Genomic DNA, 21,407 nt, shown 5'->3' on the forward strand with positions numbered 1-21,407 from the left:
TGCTACTTTATACTGGTTTTATGGCCGTCATGCATCTGAGTTGTGCTTTTGTACTGCTGGACATTGCTTGTACTGGCTGGTTACTTGATTTTATTTATTGTTTGTTTATTTTATTTGTTGTTTTATAGCACTGAGTATGAGAGTTGCAAACTCTTTTTCGCTGTATTTGTGCATGACAACTGTACTATGCAATGACAATAAAGATATTTCATTTCATTTCACATTTCCTTCCATTGTTATGCTGACAACATACAGCTTTATCTCCCCTTGAAACCAAATGACCAGTCAAACCTAGTCAGCCTCATGAACTGCCTTGAGGACCAGGGGGTCAGTGTGGACATGGTGGAGGATTACAAATACCTGGGGTTACGAATTGACAATAAACTGGACTGGTCAAAGAACACTGAGGCTGTCTACAAGAAGGGTCAGAGCCGTCTCTATTTCCTGAGGAGACTGAGGTCCTTTAACATCCGCCAGACGATGCTGAGGATGTTCTATGAGTCTGTGGTGGCCAGTGCTATCATGTTTGCTGTTGTGTGCTGGGGCAGCGGGTTGAGGGTAGCAGACACCAACAGAATCAACAAACTCATTTGTAAGGCCAGTGATGTTGTGGGGATGGAACTGGACTCTCTGACGGTGGTGTCTGAAAAGAGGATGCTGTCTAAGTTGCATGCCATCTTGGTCAATGTCTCCCATCTACTACATAATGTACTGGCTGGGCACAGGAGTACATTCAGCCAGAGACTCATTCCACCGAGATGCAGTACACTGCATCATAGGAAGTCATTCCTACCTGTGGCCATCAAACTTTACAACTCCTCCCTTGGAGGGTCAGACACCCTGAGCCAAAAGGCTGGTCCTGGACTTATTTCCTGGCATAATTTACATATTACTATTTAACTATTTATGGTTTTATTACTATTTATTATTTATGGTGTAACTGTAATGAAAACCAATTTCCCCCGGGATCAATAAAGTATGACTATGACTAAGTGTTGGATGGCACAAAACTTCCTACAGCTGAATGAAGGCAAGTCTGAAGTGTGATTCCGCCTTTAAATTTGACAAGCAAGTTAATGCAGTAGTAAAAGCCAGTTTTTTCCAACTTCGTACCATTGCCAAAATCAAGTCGTTTCTCTCTTTCAAAGATCTCGAGAAAGTCATCCACCCCCTTATATCCTCCCACTTGGACTATTCCAACTCCCTGTATACTGGGATTAGTCAGTCGTCCCTGTCCCGCCTGCAACTGGTCCAGAACGCCACAGCCAGGCCCCTGACAGGTGCCCGGAAGAGGGACCATATTTCTCCTATCCTGGCCTCTCTCCACTGGCTACCGGTACGGTTTAGGATTGATTTTAAGGTTCTCCTGTTTGTTTATAAAGACCTAAATGGGCTGGCCCCCTCCTATATCGCAGACCCTCTACCCCTTATTCTACTTCCAGGTCCTTCAGGTCCGCTGACTTGGGGTTCCTGGGTGTCCCACGATCTAAATTTAAGTTCAGGGGTGACTGCGCCTTTACTGTTGTAGCCCATAGACTGTGGAACAGCATTCCCCTCCCTTGACTCTTAAGTCCAAGCTCAAAACTTACTTTTATTCATTAGCTTTTGAATCTTCCTGATGCGGCTGATTTTTGGCTTGTGCCTAGGCCCATGTGTTGTTTATTTTGTGCCTATAAGCTGTGTGCCCTGTTGTTTATATCTGTGTTTATTGTATTTGTGATTTTAGTTGCCTGTTATGGTTTGTACAGCACTTTGGTCAACATGGGTTGTTTTTAAATGTGCTTTATAAATAAATTTGACTTGATTTGACTTGAGTTGACTTGACTTGACTTGGGGATATGTTCCAATGCAGGCAAATAGGACTAGCTTGGTTAGCATGGACTAGTTGGACTAAAGGGCCTATTTTCCCACGGTATGAATGTAAGATTATGGACAATAAGGACACAAAGCTTTCTCACTGAGATCTTCCTTCCGTTAAGTTAACATACAGAGCAATGAAAAAAAAATCTGGCAAAATATACTGGTTAGGGGCATCATGATTCGACTTGCAAAAGCAATATACAAGGACTGATTTTGGTATTAAATCAAATGATGCTTAAAAAATGCTGTTAACAGTTTAATTAACAATGTTCTCCTGGCAGGAATGGTCAGGCAGAACAGCGACACAGCAGCAAACATGAAAGGCACAGATATCAGGTGAGAATGTTAACTAGCTGAACAGATCGGCCTACTGATCAAATAGCTTCGATTCAGTTCAAGAAGTGGGAGTTTAGTTCAATAAAGGACAAAGAACGAGAGAGCCGCGATGAAAGATACAACTTGCTGGGCAAGTTTGAGCTGACGGAGTTCCACCGGCTCCAAGGGGGTGTGCCTCAGCTGAGGTGACTGTTGACGGTGATGTAGAGAAGCACCAGGAATTAAGAGTATCCTCCCTAGCTGTGAAATGCAAAGCACCGAGTTCATGCTGCAGTGTTAGGGTTGAAAGATGGCCTATCAGTTACAAATAGCCAACAAAGGAATCAAAACAACAAACTTTTGACCATGGTAGATGAAGAAATGGACATTTCACTGACATCATGGAATAAGTTTTTCAGCCAGCATACTAGGGTGTGTCGACACAGATCAGGAGCAGGCAATTTTTAAACTGCTGCTTGGTGAATTTGGGTATGTAATTGCACTTTACTTACAAACACATGAACACACCTTTTCAAAAGGAGTAAAAAAAAAAGTAATGTTAAGTTTTCCTATTAAAGGGACATTACTATTTGATCCTAAACTTCATTCTGGGCATAGATTTGGAAAATAGAAGTACTTGATTTTCCTTCACAAATCTCTTCTCCTAAATGATCACAAGGGAATTTTCCTAAAATTAAACAGCTATGTAACAAATTCAACTACTTTCTGATATCTAAAAGCAAATAATTGTAAATAATTATTTGTCTTCATTTGAGGGAATACATACAAAGTGGTGGAGGAACTCAGCAGGTCAGGCAGTAACTATGGAAAGGAACAAACAGTCGATGCTTCGGGCCTAGACCCTTCATCAGGACTGGAAAGAAAGGGGAAGAAGCCAGACGGTTTGCCTTCATTTACAGTAATGACCTCTCAATGTGACATACCTGGATTGATGGCTCACCCACTATGATTGGATTAATACAGCCACTGACAGGCAACCAACAATTAAAAATAATTGGACACCTTCAAAATTCTGACAACAAATCACTAACTTGTTAAAGTTTTCACTAAATATTTTTGTTCCTTCTTTTGAGATCTATCGATGTCAACAGCTGGGGTTTACAAGAGAACAGTTTGAGGACAATATTTGTGCTCAATTCTTACTTGAAGGGATGTAAAAATTAAGATGAGAACTATTATTATTTATTCTTTGGGCAAGGTAATGCCCCAAATGTTACTTCAAAAGTGTATAAAGCTTGATTAACTTTCATTTGTAAGACTTAAAGTTTGACTTTTTCAAATCCCAGATATTATGGGAAGATGTAAACAAATGTTATGTAAACAAAGTTTAGTGGATTATCATGAATAAACACAAGCTGAAAATTAACCAGAATAATGTGATGCAATTTTAAAAAGGTGGAACTCAATGTCAGAGAGTTCTGCAAAATAGAAACAGGCTCTTTGACTCACTACATGTATCTCTGCCAACCATCATGCCGATCTATGCAAATCCCACACCTGCATTAATTTCATATTTAACTGCCTTGCTCATTCAAGTACCTGCAAAGTTGTCCCTTAAATGTTGTTACTATTGTTCTAGCATCTCTTCTAGCAGCTTGTTCCAGATGCCACCTACTCTGTGTGAAATATTTACCCTTCAGATTTCCTCTCTCTCAGCATATACCTATGCTCTTCAGTCCTGCTACCATGAGGAGAAAGAGTCAGCCTACCTATACCTCTCAGAACTTCAAACACTTCTACATCATCTGTCAGTTATCTGCCCTACTATACCTCTCAGAACTTCAGACACTTCCACATCATCTGTCAGTTATCTGCCCTACTATACCTCTCAGAACTTCAGACACTTCCACATCATCTGTCAGTTATCTGCCCTACTATACCTCTCAGAACTTCAGACACTTCCACATCATCTGTCAGTTATCTGCCCTACTATACCTCTAAGAACTTCAGACACTTCCACGTCATCTGTCAGTTTTGCTCCAGGGGAAACAGTCCCTGCCTACTTTTGTTATCTCTCCTTTTAATACAAGCAACATCCTTGTGTATCTGTTCTGCATCTTCTCTAGCTTAATCACATATTTCCTGTAGTATAGTGATCAGAACTGCACACAATACCTAGTGTGGCCTAACATTCTGCACAACTGTACAGTGCTGATGTTGAAAGAGGGTTGAAAGCTTCGAGTTCCCAGGAGTGACCATCTACTTACTGCCTGTTATGCCGCTGGCTTTTAGGGCAGCAATGAAAGTCCTCCATTATTGTCTGTCCATGTTGACACACACCAATATAGAAGTATTCTTCATTGCTGTTTCCATAACAATTTCTTTTGACCAGTCAGGGTTGTTAGCCCTGAGTTGAAACCCCAAACCCGGAGGACCAGTGGACCACCCTTAGTTTGGTTTTTACCCCTTTGACAGGGTTAGCATGGGTGACCCTACCAAGAGCCAAAACATAAAGCTCTGACTCCAGTCAACATAGCTCTCCAGGTCACTGAGGCACGTAAGCCTCCAAACCATGACAAGGGTGTGGTCCTCTTGGAGGAGCAGTGAACATCACCAAGAGCTTATCCTGATTCAACCATGTACACGTCACAGCCAAGAAAGCTCACCAATGCCTCCCACTTCTCCAAGAGGCTGAAGAAAATTGGCATGTTCCCATCAACCCTTACCAATTTTTATTGATGCACCACACAAATCATCCTATTTGGATGCATAACGCCTTGGTATGGCAACATCTCTGCATGTGACTGCAAGAAACTGCAGAGTTGACAGTACAGCTGAGTACATCACCGGAACCGGCTCGCCTCCTATGGACTCTGTCTATACTCCTTGCTGTCTCAGTAAAGCAGCCAGCATAATCAAAAACCCAACCAACCCTGGATGTTCTCTCTCCTCCTCCCTCCCATCGGGGAGAAGATACAAAAGCCTGAAAACACATACCACCAAGCTCAAGGACAGTTTCTATCCTGCTGTTATAAGGTTGTTAAATAGTTCCCTGGTAAGATATGTTGGACTCAGCCTCACAATATACCACATAATCATCTTGCACCTTATTGGTTACCAGCATTGTACTTTCTCTGTAGCTGTTACACTTTTTACCTCAAGTCACCGTATAATGATCTGATCTGTTTGAACAGTATGCAAGACAAGCATCTCACTGTATCTCTGTACATGTGACAGTAATAAAACTAAGTCGAGTTCCACAACAGCCCAGCTCTTGTACTCAATGATGTTGTGCCGGGCTAAATTAGTAATCAAATATCCAATTAAACATCCCTTTTGCACACACAGTGTCCATATCCTTCAACTTCCTGCACTTTCATGTACCTTCTAAGAGACTCTTGAATGCTTATCATCTTATGCCTCAAACCCCACTCAGACTGCATTGTGGGGATTCCCCACTCAGTGTAAAAACAAAATTGCCCCACATATCTTCATTGAACTTAATACTTCTTACCTTAAATTCATGCTCTCTGGTTTAGACATGTCAACCCTGGGGCCATGTAAATATGGTCCACCCATTTGCTGTTATCTATCCTCTTGGTCACCTCTTCAAAATCTTAATCAAACCCATAAGACATGATTTACACACAAAGTCATGCTGACTATTCATAAATTAATCCCCATGTTTCCAAGCATAGACAAATCTGTCCAATAACTTTCCTACCACTGACTCAAGGCTCACTGGTTTGCAGTTCCCTGGCTTACCCCGTTCATCTTCTAAATTCACAAAATTAACTATTTTCAAGTGTTTCAATACCTTACCTGTTGCTAACAAAATTACAAAACTCTATGTCAGGATCCAGCAATCTCTTTCCTTGCTTCCCAACACATGCTAGGATACACCTGATTAGATCCCAGGTAGTTTCACAACCCTGATCAGAGCATTGATATACACGTTTATAACTGTCCCCTGCCTTGAACTCACTACCTTCAATATACTTCTCCAAAGCAGATAGAGACAAGTACTCATTTAAAATCATACCCATTCCCATGGCTTCATACAGAGTACTGTGCTGGAGTGTTCTATGTTCTATAAAAAAAATAAGGCGATCCATTTAGTAATCATCTTTCAGAAGAGTGTAGAGTCCTGTTTGATCAAAAGTTTGTTTTGACCATTCTCATATCTAAACAGTGTATTTTGTCTGGTGAAAAACTAATACTCACAAACTGGAGTTATAATCGATTAATATATTAACCAACCTTTATGTTGCTCATCTTCAGCATCCATTCTCTCAAAGACAACTGTAACCACTTGGCGTACTGTTGCTGCTGCAGTATTATTGGTGATATTGTCTTTGGTAAAATGCAGTCGAAAGCAGAGTACAATTGCCTGAACAAAATTTTAAAGGTGAATTTCAATGAAAGTTAATCTACAAACATGTAAAAAGTATTAAAAACGTATAATGGCAATTTGGGTCAGATAGTCTAAAGACCACTTTTAAATTGGCATTTCAAAATATTAATTATTTTATCACTTCCCTAATAGAGTGGCAGAGTGGAGATACGTCTCTACCAAAGGAGGTGCAAGGCACTCCTTCCTTCTGCTAACCGGCAGGTCACTCTTGGGGAAGGTGAATTGATAATAGTTGAGGTCACCTGTCTTGAACAATGGCAATTAAATTTGCCAAGAACAATCATGATCACAGAATGACCATGATCACCTACATTATACAACATGACACAAAACAAACTTCTCCAATAAAATACCATCTTAAGTCATCATAGAGGGAATTGTTTTGTAGATTTATGTAGAGGAAACTTAAATGGAGGGAACCAATTTGAAAATTATTATTTTGTCTCTATTAAATAAACATATTTCTACTGAAGTGCAAGTGAAAAGTTATTGCACAAAACACTAACTCTGCTTTTTCTTTTACAGATGTTGCCTTATGTATTGAATATTTCCAGCATTCTGTTTTTATTTCGGCTTTCTTGCTAAACTGTTTATGTTCAGATTGGCAAATAGAAATTAATATACTAGGTTTAAGATGCGCTTTATTGGTGACATGTACATTGAAACATACAATGAAATGCTTAATTTTGCACTAACGACTATAGTCTGAGGATTGTGCTGAGGGCAGCCTCAAGTGTTGCTATGCATGTGCTAACAGTGGCACTAACAGCATGCCCACAACTGAATAACCCTAACCATATGTCTCTGGAATTTGGGAGAAAACCAGAGCACCCAGAGAAAACCCACACAGTCACAAGGAGAATGTATGAACTCCTAACAGACAGTGGTGGGAATTGATTGCTGGTGTAATGCATTACACTAACCACTACACCACTGTGCAGCCTCAGGTTAAGAAAAAGCATTAAAGAAATTGACAGTGACAATGGACTCATCAACTGGATTAAAAATACAAGCTAGATATAAGCATAAAATGCACAAAGAGCCAGATTTTGGAAGATGACTAATTTATCACACTTATGTCATTATTTGCCATTAGCTATTAAAGTTATTAACAACTAAAGAACAGATTCAGGAGGCATTGATCAAAATAATTATACAAATATTCCAAAATAAACAAAATGGATAAAGATGGTTAATGAAACTGCAGATAATATATCTGCAAAAATACAACATTTGCAAACAGAAGAACTAATCTTGCTCATTTAATTTAAATGTAATGACATCCAAATGGTGGCTTTAGTCAATATACTTAAACAGGTCACTTTACCTGAAACTTCAGTATTTTCATCTGACCATATTTTAATGGTATATAACATATACAATCAAAGCATAGCTAAAGGTGGTTTAGTATGTATCTAGTTACATTACATCCAACATTGGGATAATACTGTGATAATACTGGGCATCAGGTATTGGATCAGTTCATTAGAATTAACATCTCTTAACTTGTCTACAATGGAAACACAGTTAATAAAAATTATGAAATTAATTGGGCCAGTTAAATTTTGCAAGGTAATGTTTTGTCCTGTAGCAAAAATGTACTGTAAGCTTTGAAAGGGCAAGTGAAAAGTAATCTTACTATATATGCTTAAAACTTGCATCTACTACTGAACGCAAACACGAGGAATTCTGCAGATGCTGGAAATTCAAGCAACACACATCAAAGTTGCTGGTGAACGCAGCAGGCCAGGCAGCATCTGTAGGAAGAGGTACAGTCGACGTTTCAGGCCAAGACCCTTCGTCAGGACTAACTGAAGGAAGAGTTAGTAAGAGATTTGAAAGTGGGAGGGGGAGGGATGGAGCCAAGAGCTGGACAGGTGATTGATAAAGGGGATATGAGAGGATCATGGGACAGGAGGCCCAGGGAGAAGGAAAAGGGGGGGGGGGACCCAGAGGATGGGCAAGGGGTATAGTCAGAGGGAGAAAAGGGAGAGAGAGAGAAAGAATGTGCGTATATAAATAAATAACGGATGGGGTACGAGGGGGAGGTGGGGCATTAGCGGAAGTTAAAGAAGTCAATGTTCATGCCATCAGGTTGGAGGCTACCCAGACGGAATATAAGGTGTTGTTCCTCCAACATGAGTGTAGAGGAGGCAATGGATAGACATATCAGAATGGGAATGGGATGTAGAACTAAAATGTGTGGCCACTGGGAGATCCTGCTTTCTCTGGCGGACAGAGCATAGGTGTTCAGCAAAACGATCTCCCAGTCTGCGTCAGGTCTCTCCAATATATAGAAGGCCACATCGGGAGCACCGGATGCAATATACCACCCCAGCCGACTCACAGGTGAAGTGTTGCCTCACCTGGAAGGTCTGGCTGGGGCCCTGAATGGTGGTAAGGGAGGAAGCGTAAGGGCATGTGTAGCACTTGTTCCGCTTACAATGATAAGTGCCAGGAGGGAGATCAGTGGGGAGGGATGGGGGGGACGAATGGACAAGGGAGTCGCGTAGGGAGTAATCCCTGCGGAAAGCGGGGGGGGGGGGGGGAGGGAAAGATGTGCTTAGTGGAGGGATCCCGATGGAGGTGGCAGAAGTCACGGAGAATAATATGTTGGACCCGGAGGCTGGTGGGGTGGTAGGTGAGGATCAGGGGAACCCTATTCCTAGTGGGGTGGTGGGAGGATGGAGTGAGAGCAGATGTGCGTGAAATGGGGGAGATGCATTTGAGAGCAGAGTTGATGGTGGAGGAGAGGAAGCCCCTTTCTTTAAAAAAGGAGGACATCTCCCTCATCCTGGAATGAAATGCCTCATTCTGAGAGCAGATGCGGCGGAGACGGAGGAATTGCGAGAAGGGAATGGCATTTTTGCAAGAGACAGGGTGAGAAGAGGAATAGTCCAGATAGCTGTGAGAGTCAGTAGGCTTATAGTAGACATCAGTAGATAAGCTGTCTCCAGAGATAGAGACAGAAAGATCTAGAAAAGGGAGGGAGGTGTCAGAAATCGGACCAGGTAAACTTGAGGGCAGGGTGAAAGTTGGAGGCAAAGTTAATGAAGTCAACGAGCTCTGCATGCGTGCAGGAAGCAGTGCCAATGCAGTCGTCGATGTAGCGAAGGAAAAATGGGGGGCAGATACCAGAATAGGTTTGGAACATAGATTGTTCCACAAAGCCAACAAAAAGGCAGGCATAGCTAGGGCCCATATGGGTGCCCATAGCTACACCTTTAGTTTGGAGGAAGTGGGAGGAGCCAAAGGAGAAATTATTAAGAGTAAGGACTAATTCCGCTAGACAGAGCAGAGTGGTGGCAGAGGGGAACTGGTTAGGTCTGGAATCCAAAAAGAAGCGGAGAGCTTTGAGACCTTCCTGTTGGGGGATGGAAGTATATAGGGACTGGACATCCATGGTGAAAATAAAGTGGTGGGGGCCAGGGAACTTAAAATCATTGAAAAGTTTAAGAGCGTGAGAAGTGTCACAAACATAGGTAGGAAGGGATTGAACAAGGGGGGATAAAACCGTGTCGAGGTATGCAGAAACGAGTTCAGTGGGGCAGGAGCAAGCTGAGACAATAGGTCTGCCAGGACAGGCAGGTTTGTGGATCTTGGGTAGGAGGTAGAAACGGCAAGTGCGAGGTGTGGGAACTATAAGGTTGGTAGCAGTGGATGGGAGATCCCCTGAGCGGATAAAGTTGGTGATGGTGTGGGAGACAATGGCCTGGTGCTCCTTAGTGGGGTCACGATCGAGGGGTAAATAAGAGGAGGTATCCGCGAGTTGTCACTGTGCCTCAGCAAGGTAGAGGTCACCTGCCCAGCTCTTGGCTCCATCCCTCCCCCTCCTGTCTTCTCCTATCATTCTGGATCTCCCCCTCCCCCTTTCAAATCTCTTACTAGCTCTTCCTTCAGTTAGTCCTGACGAAGGGTCTTGGCCCGAAACGTCAACTGTACTTCTTCCTGCAGATGCTGCCTGGCCTGCTGCATTCACCAGCAACTTTGATGTGTGTTGATCTACTACTGAAGTTGGAACTTATTCTCTGTCAACACCCTCCACTTTTAGAAGAAAAGTTTCAAAAGAACATGGGTTTGAATGTGGACTGAGCATAGCTGATGTGAAGCAACACACATCAAAGTTGCTGGTGAACGCAGCAGGCCAGGCAGCATCTCTAGGAAGGGGTACAGTCAACGTTTCAGGCCGAGACCCTTCGTCAAGACTTCTTCCTAGAGATGCTGCCTGGCCTGCTGAGTTCACCAGCAACTTTGATGTGTGTTGCTTGAATTTCCAGCATCTGCAGAATTCCTGCTGTTTGCATAGTTGATGTGAACATAGATATAAACCAATAATGTGCACAGGGCAATTTGGACATGATTTGATGATCAATACCTGTATTCTGAGGCAAAACAGAGTTTCATGGTCTTTAGCATATTTACCTGGGTATTAGAATTTCAAACAAGGAGCAGAAATTTTGCAAACCTCAGAATCAACCAATGACGTCAAATCAAGCAGCATTCAAGGGTGAAGTACTCCCTCATGGCCACATATGCGCCAGGTGCATTGAGATGCAGCTCCTTCGAGACCGTGTTAGGGAACTGGAGCTGCAGTTTGACAACCTTCAGCTTATTAGGGAAAGTGAAGCAGTGATAGACAGCAGCTACAGGGAGGCAGTCACCCCAAGGCTACAGGAGATAGATAAATGGGTGACTGTCAGGAGGGTGAAGGGGGAACATCAGATAGTGGAGAGCACCCCTGTGGCCATACCCCTCAACGATAAGTACTCCAGTTTGAGTACTGTATGGGGGGGGGAGGGAGGGGGGAATGACAATTTACCTGGAGGAAGTAATAGCAGCCGTGCCTCTGGCACCGAGTCTGGGCCTGTGGCTCGGAAGGGTAGGGAACTGAAGAGAATGGCAGCAGTAATAAGGGACTCTGTAGTAAGGGGGACAGATAGCCGATACTGTGGACATGAAAAGGAAAAAAGATGGTAGTTCGCGCCCCCCCCCCCCCAGGTGGCAGGGTCCATGATGTTTCTGGACATGCCCACAATATTCTGAAAAAGGAGAGTGAGCAGCCAGAAGTCATGATACATATTAGTACCAATGACATAGGATGAAAAAAGGAGTTCCTGAAAAAAGAACACAGGGAGTTAGGAAGGAAGCTGAGATGCAGGACCTCAAGGGAAGTAATCTCGGGATTGCTGCCTATGCCACACGACTGTGAGGATAGGAATAGAATCAGGTGGCAGACAAATGTGTGGCTGAAGAATTGGGGCGGGGGCAGGGACTTAGATTTCTGGATAATTAGGATCTCTTCTGGGGCAGGTAGACCTGTAAAAAAGAGACGGGTTGCACTTGAATCCAAGGGGCACCAATATTCTTGTGGGCAGATTTACCAGAGCTGTTGGGGGTGGTTTAAACTAATATGGCAGGGGGATGGGAAGCAGTCTGATAGAGCTCAGAATAAGTCAGCAGGTTTACAAGTCGATGATGGGTGTAACATGAATGTAAGGAAGGACAAGCCAATGATTGGGTACAAATACAGACAGAGCAAAGAGTTAAATTGTACCACAGAGGCAAAATACAAAAGGCCGAAGCATGCAGGACTGAAGGTGCTGTATTTAAATGTGTGTAGCGTTCGGAATAAGGTGGATGAACTCGTGGCACAATTAGAGATTGGTCGGAATGATGCTGTGGACCTCGTTGAGTCATGGCTGAAAGAAGGCCATAGCTGGGAGCTTAACATCAAAGGATATACTGTGTATCAAAAGGACAGGCAGGAAGGCAGAGGAAATGATGTGGCTTTGTTGGTAAGAGATGAAATTACAGCTTTAGAAAAAGGTGACATAGGGTCAGAGAATGTGGAACCTTTGTGGGTGTAGTTAAGAAATTGCGGGTAAAAGAAACCATAATGGGAATAATATATAGGCCTTCAAATACTAACCAAGATGTGGGGTCAAGATTGCAAGGGGAGCTGGAAAAGACATGTAATAAGAGTAATGACACAATTGTAATGGGGTACTTCAATGTTCAAGGGGATTGGGAAAATCAGGTTGGTGTTAGATCCCAAAACAGGGAATTTGTTGAATGCCTACAAGATGGCTTTTTAGAGCAGCTTGTTCTTGAGCCTTCTCATGGAAAGGCTATCTTAGATTTGGTATTGTGTAGTAACCCAGATTTTATGAGGGAACTTAATGTAAAGGAACCCTTAGGAGATAGTGAGGATAATATGATTGAATTCAAACTGCAATCGGAGAGGGAGAAGCATTAACTTAAATGTATCAGTATTGCAATGGAATAAAGGCAATTACAGAGGCACAAGAGAGAAGATTGCCCAGGTGGATTACAGGATGATACTGGCAGGGATGACTGAAGAAGCTTCTGGGAATAGTTCACAAGGCATAGAGAAAGAAGTTCTCAAATGTTGGTGGTAAGCAATTGCGGCTGACAAAGGAAGTTACGGACTTCATAAAAGCCAAGGAAAGGGTATATAATGTAGCAAAAGTGAGTGGGAGGTTGGATGATTGGAAAACTTTTAAAATCCAACAAAAGGCAACTAAAATAGCCATAAAAAGGAGAAGATGAAATGAGGGCAAACTAGTGAATAATATAAGCAGGATACCAAAAGTTTTTTCAGTTAGTTGATTTTGGACCACTAGAAAATGATGCTGGTGAGGTAGTAATGGGGGACAAAGAAATGGCAGATGAACTTAATGTTTACTTTGTATCTGTCTTCACTGTGGAAGACACCAGCAGTGTGCCAGAGGTCTGTGAGTGTCAGGGAGCAGAGAGAGTGCCACTGTTATTAAAAAGGAAAACGTGCTAGGCAAATTCAAAGACCTTAAGATGGATAAGTCACCTGGACCAATTGGACTATATCCTAGAGTCCTGAGAGAGGTTGCTGAAGAGATAGCAGATGCATTGGTTACGATCTTTCAAAAATTATTTGATTCTGGCATGGCTCTGGAGAACTGGAAGATTGCAAATGTCACTCTACTCTTTAAGAAGGGAGTAAGGCAAAAGAAAGGAAATTAAATTATTGGCTAGTTAGCTTAACCTCAGTGGTTGGGAAAGTGTTGGAGTCTATTACAGTATTAAGGATGAGGTTTCGGGGTACTTGGAGACTAATGATAAAATGTCAAAGTCAGCATAGTTTCTGTCAAGGGAAGTCTTACTGGACAAATTTGTTAAGAGTTCTTCAAGGAGGTAACAAGCAGGGTGGACAAAGGAGAGGCAGTGGATTTACTTAGAAGGCATTTGATAAGGCACAACATGAGGCTGCTTAACAAGATAAAATCCTATGGTGTTTCAGGAAAGACACTGGAATACATAGAGGAATGGCTGACAGGCAGGAGTCAGCAAGTGGGAATAAAAGGGGCCTTTTCTGGTTGGTTGCCAGTGACTGGTAATGTTCCTCCGGGGTCAGTATTAGGACCGCTGCTTTTTACATTGATTGTCAATGATTTGGATAATGGAATTGATGGCTTTGTGGCAAAGTTTGCAGATGATACGAAGACAGGTGAAGGGGTAGGTAGTGTTAAGGAAGCAATGTGATTACAGCAGGACTTAGACAAATTGGAAGAAAAGGGCAATGTGATTACAGCAGGACTTAGACAAATTGGAAGAAAATTGGGCAAAAAAGTGACAGATAGAACACAGTGTTGGGAAATGTATGATAATGCATTTTGGTAAAAGGAACAATAGTGCGGACTATTATGTAAATGAGGAGGAGGTTCAAACATTGCTGGTGCAGAGGGACTTTGGAGTCCTCGTGCAAGACTCCCAGAAGGTTATTAACAGGTTGAGCCTGTGGTAAAGAAGGCAAATGCAATGTTGGCATTTATTTCAAGGGGAATAGAAAATATAAGGAAGGAGATAATGCTGAGCCTAGTCAGGCTTGGAGAATTGTCAACAGTTTTGGGCCCCATATCTCAGAAAGGATGTGTTGTCATTGGAGAGGAGATTCACGAGGATGATTCCAGGAATGAAGTGGTTCACATGAGGAGCGTTTGGCAGCCTTTGGCCTGTACTCACTGGAATTTAGAAGAATGCAGCAGAATCTCATTGAAACCTACCGAATGTTGAAAGGACTAGATAGGGTAGATGTGGAGAGAATGTTTCCTACGTGGGGGTATCCGGAACTAGAGGGCATAGCCTCAAAATTGAGGGGCAACCTTTTAGACTAGAGGTAAGGAGGAGTTTTTTTAGCCAGAAGGTGGTAAATCTGTGGAATGCTCTGCCACAGACTGCAGTGGAGGCCAAGTCCGTGGGTAAATTTAAGGCAGAAGTTGATTGATTCCTAATCAGTCAGGGTATCAAAGGACAGGTGTATGGAGGTTGAGTGGAATCCAGGATCAGCCATGATGGAATGGGAGCAAACTCAATGGCTGAATGGCTTTATTCTGCTCCTGTGTCTTATAGCCTTATAAGTATCAGCTGCATTTCACTGTGCTGATTAAACATCTTTACAGCTAAAGATCATATGGAGCTATTTTCAGATGTGAATGGACTGACACTGTCCTAAGCGCTACATACATGAGATCATTACCACCAATCACATCAAAGACACAAGGGCTCGTGTTTAATTGTTGATCAGCAGCAATTTTGACAAGAGATCAATATTAAATAATAGTATGCCATCAATAAAGCAGCAAAATTCTCTATTTCTGTTCCCTGTTCTGGTTACCCGCTCACCCTTCTGCTCTCCTGCCCATCAACTCCCTCTGGCTCCCTTCCTCTTTCATGGTCCACTGTCCTCTCCCATCAGATTCTTTCTTATTCAACTCTCTTTTCACCTATCACCTTCCAGCTTCTTAATTCATCCCCCTCCCCATCCACCCACCTTGCCCCTCACCTGGTCTCACCTATCACCTGCTAGCTTCCATTCCATCCCCTTCCCTCACCTTTTATTCTGGCTTCTGCCCCCTTCCTTTCCAGTTCTGATGAATGGTGATGGCCAGAAACATCGAATGTTTATGCCCCTCCATAAATGCTGCCTGACTTGCTGAGTTCCTCCAACCTTTTATGTGCATTGCTCAAGATTTTCCAGCATCTACAGAATCTCTTCTGTTTACCTTTCCTTCTGCAATGGTGCTCAGTAAGTCTTTAGCATGCATCTTATATAGAACGATTTTCACAAACCAGTTAGATACTTGGTTCACATGCAGTCAAGGCAAAAAATTCCTTCCTTTCTCCCAAAAATATCATTCATTCTCTGAACACACACACAGAAACTTGACCTCAAATTCATATATTGAAATTCTAATGATATTGTGTTAATTTTCTTTAACTGTCAATCTACTGTTGGATCCAATGATATAACTTCCTGTCCAACTTTTTCAAATTTAAAGGATAATTCATATAAATTATAACAAAGGTTGTAATAAAAAATAATCCTCCCCCCATACTATTCTCTCTAAGCTGTGTGGTGTGTAACTACACAGTAACTGAAATGCTCCTGCACACATACCCTTTGTTACCACGCAACTGGAATTTTCTTTTATATAATGTGCAGCTTTTGAAATTATGATAATATAATATTGAAGTCTATGTTAATACCATTGTGAAATACCCTGAAATTGTGTTAATGAATTTAACTGATAAATTTTCTAAATAATAAACATGCCACAATCTTTGAAACATGTTAGAGCTTTAGCATACTTACATTGTAACTTGAAATACTGATAACACTGTTGCAACTTGTAACAATAAACACAGAAGCCAGTAGCTTGTTGTTAATAAACTGCAGGTCCGCTAAACGCCGATGCCATCTACTCAAAACATTTTACTTTTGCCATTGTGCTTGTCAGTTGTTTTGACTGCCTGACATCATTTACTTGTGTTGCGAGATGTGGTTTGTGTTTTCCGAAGTGAAAAATTCTATACTCTGACTGTTTTGGTAAGTGATCAAAAGTATGTGATCTTTCAATTTTCATTCTAAATATTCAAAGTATGCATATTACAAAAAAAAATTACTGCACAATTTTCAGGCTGTGTAAAAAAAGTTCCTGCTCAGAGCAATGGTTGGTCTCTGCAGCTATATTAAAAAAATTAGAATCAACGTTCAGAACTTAATATTATAAATAATTAAGCACTCATTTTCTCTTGGTTCAGGTGAGCTGATAGCTCCCTTACCTTACCTTAGCAAGGGAATCGTCATGTACCACAGTATTTGTTGTCAAAAGGACCAGGACTGTTTGAAGAAGCTTGAGTTCCTCCAGGCCATTTTCCATCAATTGCCACAGCATATTAATGATATTCCCAGCAGCAGCCTATCAAACACATACCAACCAGATAGTAAGCACCTACATTCAATTTTATAAACTCAATACAGCAAGGATGCAAACTGGATACACATAATATTAGGGATCTAAAGGTTCTAAAAATTAACTTTAACTGCCATATGCACATAAAAACATACATTAAAATGCATCATTTACGTTAATGAGAAACACAGTCCAAGGATGTGTTGGCAGTAGTCTGTAAGTGGCACCACACTTCCAGTACCAGTATAGTGTACCCTCAACTTACTAACCCTAACTTGTACATCCTTGGAATGTGGGAGGAAACCAGATTACCTGGAGGAAACCCACACTTCTTCTCACTTACAACTTTCATTTTTACTGTTTTTATTACAAATCAGTACATTATTTAAAAGTTATGATATCACTCAGAGTGAACGTCATCTGCAAACATAAAGTTAAAATTAGACTAAATACAAATACTGGAAATGCTAAGCATATCAAGTTACAACTGAAGGCTCCATAGCTGCGCTATTTAGGAGAAAAAGTGCAGACTCTAGCATAAAGTCTCATGTGAAAGGTTGAGCAGGCAAGGAATTTTTGTTCAAGAGGACTGAAAAGTAACCAAAGGTCATTAAAATGATTGGCTCCATAAAATGGGCACAGACATTGCTTGCAATTAGACGGAGGAGGACAGATCGATTTCAATGAAGCATGTGAGGGAGAGAGGAATTAAAACTGTTATAGACTGAGATGCTACAGTGTGGGAGAGAGCTAGCAAGGAGAATTAGTGTGGACCTGATATTGTTCATTTTATGTAGTTTCTCAGTTTAAATTAAAGACTCTGATTCAGTGATGGATTTCTACTCACCACATAACCAATTGATCAAAATAAAAATCAGCCTTTAATAATAATAAATGCTTGGATGCCCAAAAGAGGCCCAGTAAATACAGCAACAAACCACTTTTTGTCTGCATCAGATGATCTCCATAGTTGATTTTCTACATACCTCTGAAACTACTTCATGAGACATGAGTCTCTGAATTGCTGACAGGCATAACTGAGCGATCTTGGGCTCCTTAGTTCCACATCCCATGAGCAATGGCTGGACAACCTCAGAGCTGCTTTCCTTCAGGGCTGGTAAAGAATAAATAGGGCTTTAATAACCAAATTGCGTCTTTACTAGTATTAATTTAGAATTAGACTGACTACACAGATGCTGTTACATTTACCAAAAATGCCAGCAGTGCCAAAATGCAGCAGCTCACTTTTGCAGTTCATTAGAAGTTCCAGCGGAAATCCATACTATCATGATGGGTGTAAACTTACAGTGCATGAGCCAACTTGGATACCTGTATTTCAGAGCGGATGTACAACATGTGCCCACACAACAACTCTTTGATGTCCCGTGAGTTTTTGCAGCTTAACTTCCTCTGTGATTCCATTCAGGAATGTTCTTCAAATTTTAGTGACGTTTGGAAAAATTAGTACCTTCAATCATTAAATTAAAAGTTCAGTCAAGAGATGTGTCAGCTTTGGGCCACTGAGATACAAGCAACATGAAAGCTGCAAATAACAACATGTGGCTCTTCAAAGTGAAATTAGTGTAAGATTTAACCAGGTCATCAGTATCTATCTATCGATCGATAAGAGCATGGAGTAGCCCCTCCAGAAATACTGCCCCAGCAATCCCCACAACCCCTATTAACCCTACCCTAATCATAGGACAATTTACCAATTAACCTACCTAGCACACCTTTGGACTGTTGTAAGAAACCCCATGCTTTCCACCAATGTTCCATCTAGTATTTTTTTAACAGCTGTGCAGATCAACCTTTGCTCTGAGTAGGAAATTTTTACACAACCTGAAAATTGCGTGGTAATTTAATTTTTTTGTAATATGCATATACTCTATAAATATTTAGAATGTCAATTGATAAAAAACACATACTTCTGATTTTATTTATTAAAAGGTATAATGAAATACAGGACACCGAAGAAAATCTTTCATATTTTGTAAACTTTCTCTAGCTGTGTCCAATTCTAGCTGCGTGATAACAAATGTTATGTGCACGGGAGCATTTCAGTTATTGCATGACTGCACACCCCCTGCAGCTTAGAGGGAACAGTGCTCTTCTCAGGGAAGATGTACAGACTCGTTACAGACTGGTGCCATGCCGGAATGGAACGCCAAACTCTGGAACACCCCAAGCTGTAATAGCGATGCTCTAACTGCTACGCTACCGTGGTACCACTCCATCCCAGAAATAAATGGAATAGTCAGGATTTGTATATACATTTTGAAAGCCTCTTGTGAAATTCTTGAAGTAAAGTGAATGACAAGGAAAATTTTGCATGGGTAACAGTTATAGCTGTCAAAGAACAAGACTTTCCCCAAAGGAGAAACTCTCCAGTTGTAGTTCATCATCTTAACCATGTCGTGACCACTAAAATAAGTTCAGATTTGGCTAAAAGACAACTAGCCACATTTAAAATCTGAATATTTCAAAGAGCAGTGTATTTGATGTAGCCTACATGGGTTTTATTAAGGATTTTGACAAGATTCAACTTGTCACACAGGACAAACAGAGTTTACAAAAAAGTACCAAATAAGACTCAAAATTGAAAAGTAAGAGGGAATGATTAACAGATGTTATATTACCAGAAGGCGGTCACCAGGGTCCCACAGACCCTTGATTTGGAAGCCATAGTTTGAGTATTTCATGCAGTTCTAGTCACCATGTGATCAACTGGAGCCCGTACAGAGATTTTTTGGGATGCTGATTGCACTGGAAACATTTTAGCTATAGAAAATCTTAGATAAGAAAAGTTTGTTTTCCAGGGATGAAGAGAGAAGACCAAATTGAAGTGCATAAAATTATGAATGGGTTGGATCAAGTAAGATCAATTGCCCTTAGAGGTAGCAAAAAAACAAAAGGATATATGTTTCAGATGATTGGCAGAGGATTAGAGAGGGAAATGACGAGAAGTGCTTTCATGTACAAAGATGTACTGTAGTTGTCTGGAACTCTCCATCTGAAAGGAAGGTAGTGGCAAAAACACATTTATAAAGCACTTGAATGCTTACTTGAAGACCTGTGAGCTGAAGGGCTTTGGATCAAGCATTAGAAGAATGATCTGTTAAGAGCCATCCAACAAAGATAAGATGAATCCTCATACTTTAACAGACTCCACTTTCCCTGACTTAGACCATAAGCCATAAAACATAAGAGCAGTATTAGGCTACCCAGCCCATCGAGCCATTCCATCATGGCTGATTTATTATCCTTCTCGATCCTATTTGCCTGTCTTCTCCCCGTAACCTTTGATGCCCTGACTAATCAAGAACCTATCAAGCTCTGCTTTAAACATATTCAATGACTTGGTCTCCACAGCTGTCTGTGGCAATGAATTCCACAGACTAATCACCCTCTGCTAAAGAAATTCCTTCTCATTTCTGTTATAAGTGGACGTCTCTCTATTCAGAAGCTGTGCCCTCTGGTTCTAGATTCACCCACTTTTGGAAACACCCTTTCCACATCCACTCTATCTAATCCTTTCAATATTCAATAGGTTTCAGTGAGAACATCCCTCCCCCCACACCACTTCTTCTAAACTACAGGCCCAGAGACATTAAACACTCCTCATACACTTACATTAACCTTTTCATGCCCGGAATCATCCTCACGCACCTCCTCTGAACTCTCTCTTTCTTAGATATGGGGCCCAAAGCTGCTCACAGTAATGAAAGTGCAGTCTGACAAATGCATTACAAAGCCTCAGCATCACATTCTTGCTCATATATTCTAGTCTTCTTGAAATTAAACACTAAAATTGCATTTGCCTTCCTTACCACCTACTCAAGCTGCAACTTAACCATTAGGGAATCCTGCACAAGGACTCTCAAGTCCCACTGAACCTCTGAATTTTTAAAATTTTCTCCACACTTAGAAAATAATCTACAGCTTTACTCCTACCGAAGTGCATGGGCATAAACTTAAAGTTCAACTTTCAACGTTTGAATGGCTAATTCTTTATAGAGATGCAGAACAAGGATGGGAAAGTGTCACTGAGTACTCGTGTAGGAGGAGGACAAAAGACAGAGTGGACTAATTGGCAAATCAACCCTTGCCTTCTTTTTTTTTGTTATTTTTTTACTGAAGTTCATCATCAAACAAACATTTCCATAAGATGTATTTCAGATACTGTACATATATTTCATATAATCATATTTACCACAAATCTGCACATAATATTTATCCGAGGTATACACCTATAGAAAAGAGACAAAAGAAAGAACAAGAAAAAGGAAAAAAACTATGTACAAGTAGGGAGTGATTTTTCTTACAACATATTCATTGATTTGTGAGAATAAAATCAGGCCTATGACATGTTATGTAGTTAAACCATTTTTCCCAGTATGAATCGAATTGTTCAAACTTATGATTAACAGATGCTGTTATCTTCTCCATTTGTAAATGCCCATTGTAATTTCCATCCATGCGTTTAAAGTTGAGTTCTCCTGCGATAACCATTTCCTGGTAAGAGTCTTTTTACCAGCCACCAGCAGTATATTCATTAAATATTTATCTCTTTTCAACCATTCTTGAGGTACATATCCAAAATATAT

At 41.2% G+C, this 21,407-nt stretch overlaps 1 protein-coding gene across 4 annotated transcripts in view; it reads right to left on the reverse strand.

Annotated features, from left to right (window-relative positions):
• Positions 1 to 21,407, reverse strand: part of mon2 (MON2 homolog, regulator of endosome-to-Golgi trafficking) — a 169,299-nt gene that overhangs the window by 98,719 nt on the left and 49,173 nt on the right. For 3 of the 4 annotated variants that reach the window (XM_063058481.1, XM_063058480.1, XM_063058483.1), the window contains 3 exons: positions 17,787 to 17,914; positions 16,675 to 16,806; positions 6,397 to 6,526 (listed from right to left, as the gene is read on the reverse strand). In XM_063058481.1, coding sequence (XP_062914551.1) covers positions 6,397 to 6,526; positions 16,675 to 16,806; positions 17,787 to 17,914 — 390 coding nt within the window. Of the gene's footprint in view, positions 1 to 6,396; positions 6,527 to 16,674; positions 16,807 to 17,786; positions 17,915 to 21,013; positions 21,051 to 21,407 lie in introns of all 4 variants that reach the window. The other variant, XM_063058484.1, reaches the window with a different exon arrangement.

Source organism: Mobula hypostoma, chromosome 9 (genome assembly GCF_963921235.1).
Source record: "Mobula hypostoma chromosome 9, sMobHyp1.1, whole genome shotgun sequence".
NCBI classification, from domain to species: Eukaryota; Metazoa; Chordata; class Chondrichthyes; order Myliobatiformes; family Myliobatidae; genus Mobula; species Mobula hypostoma.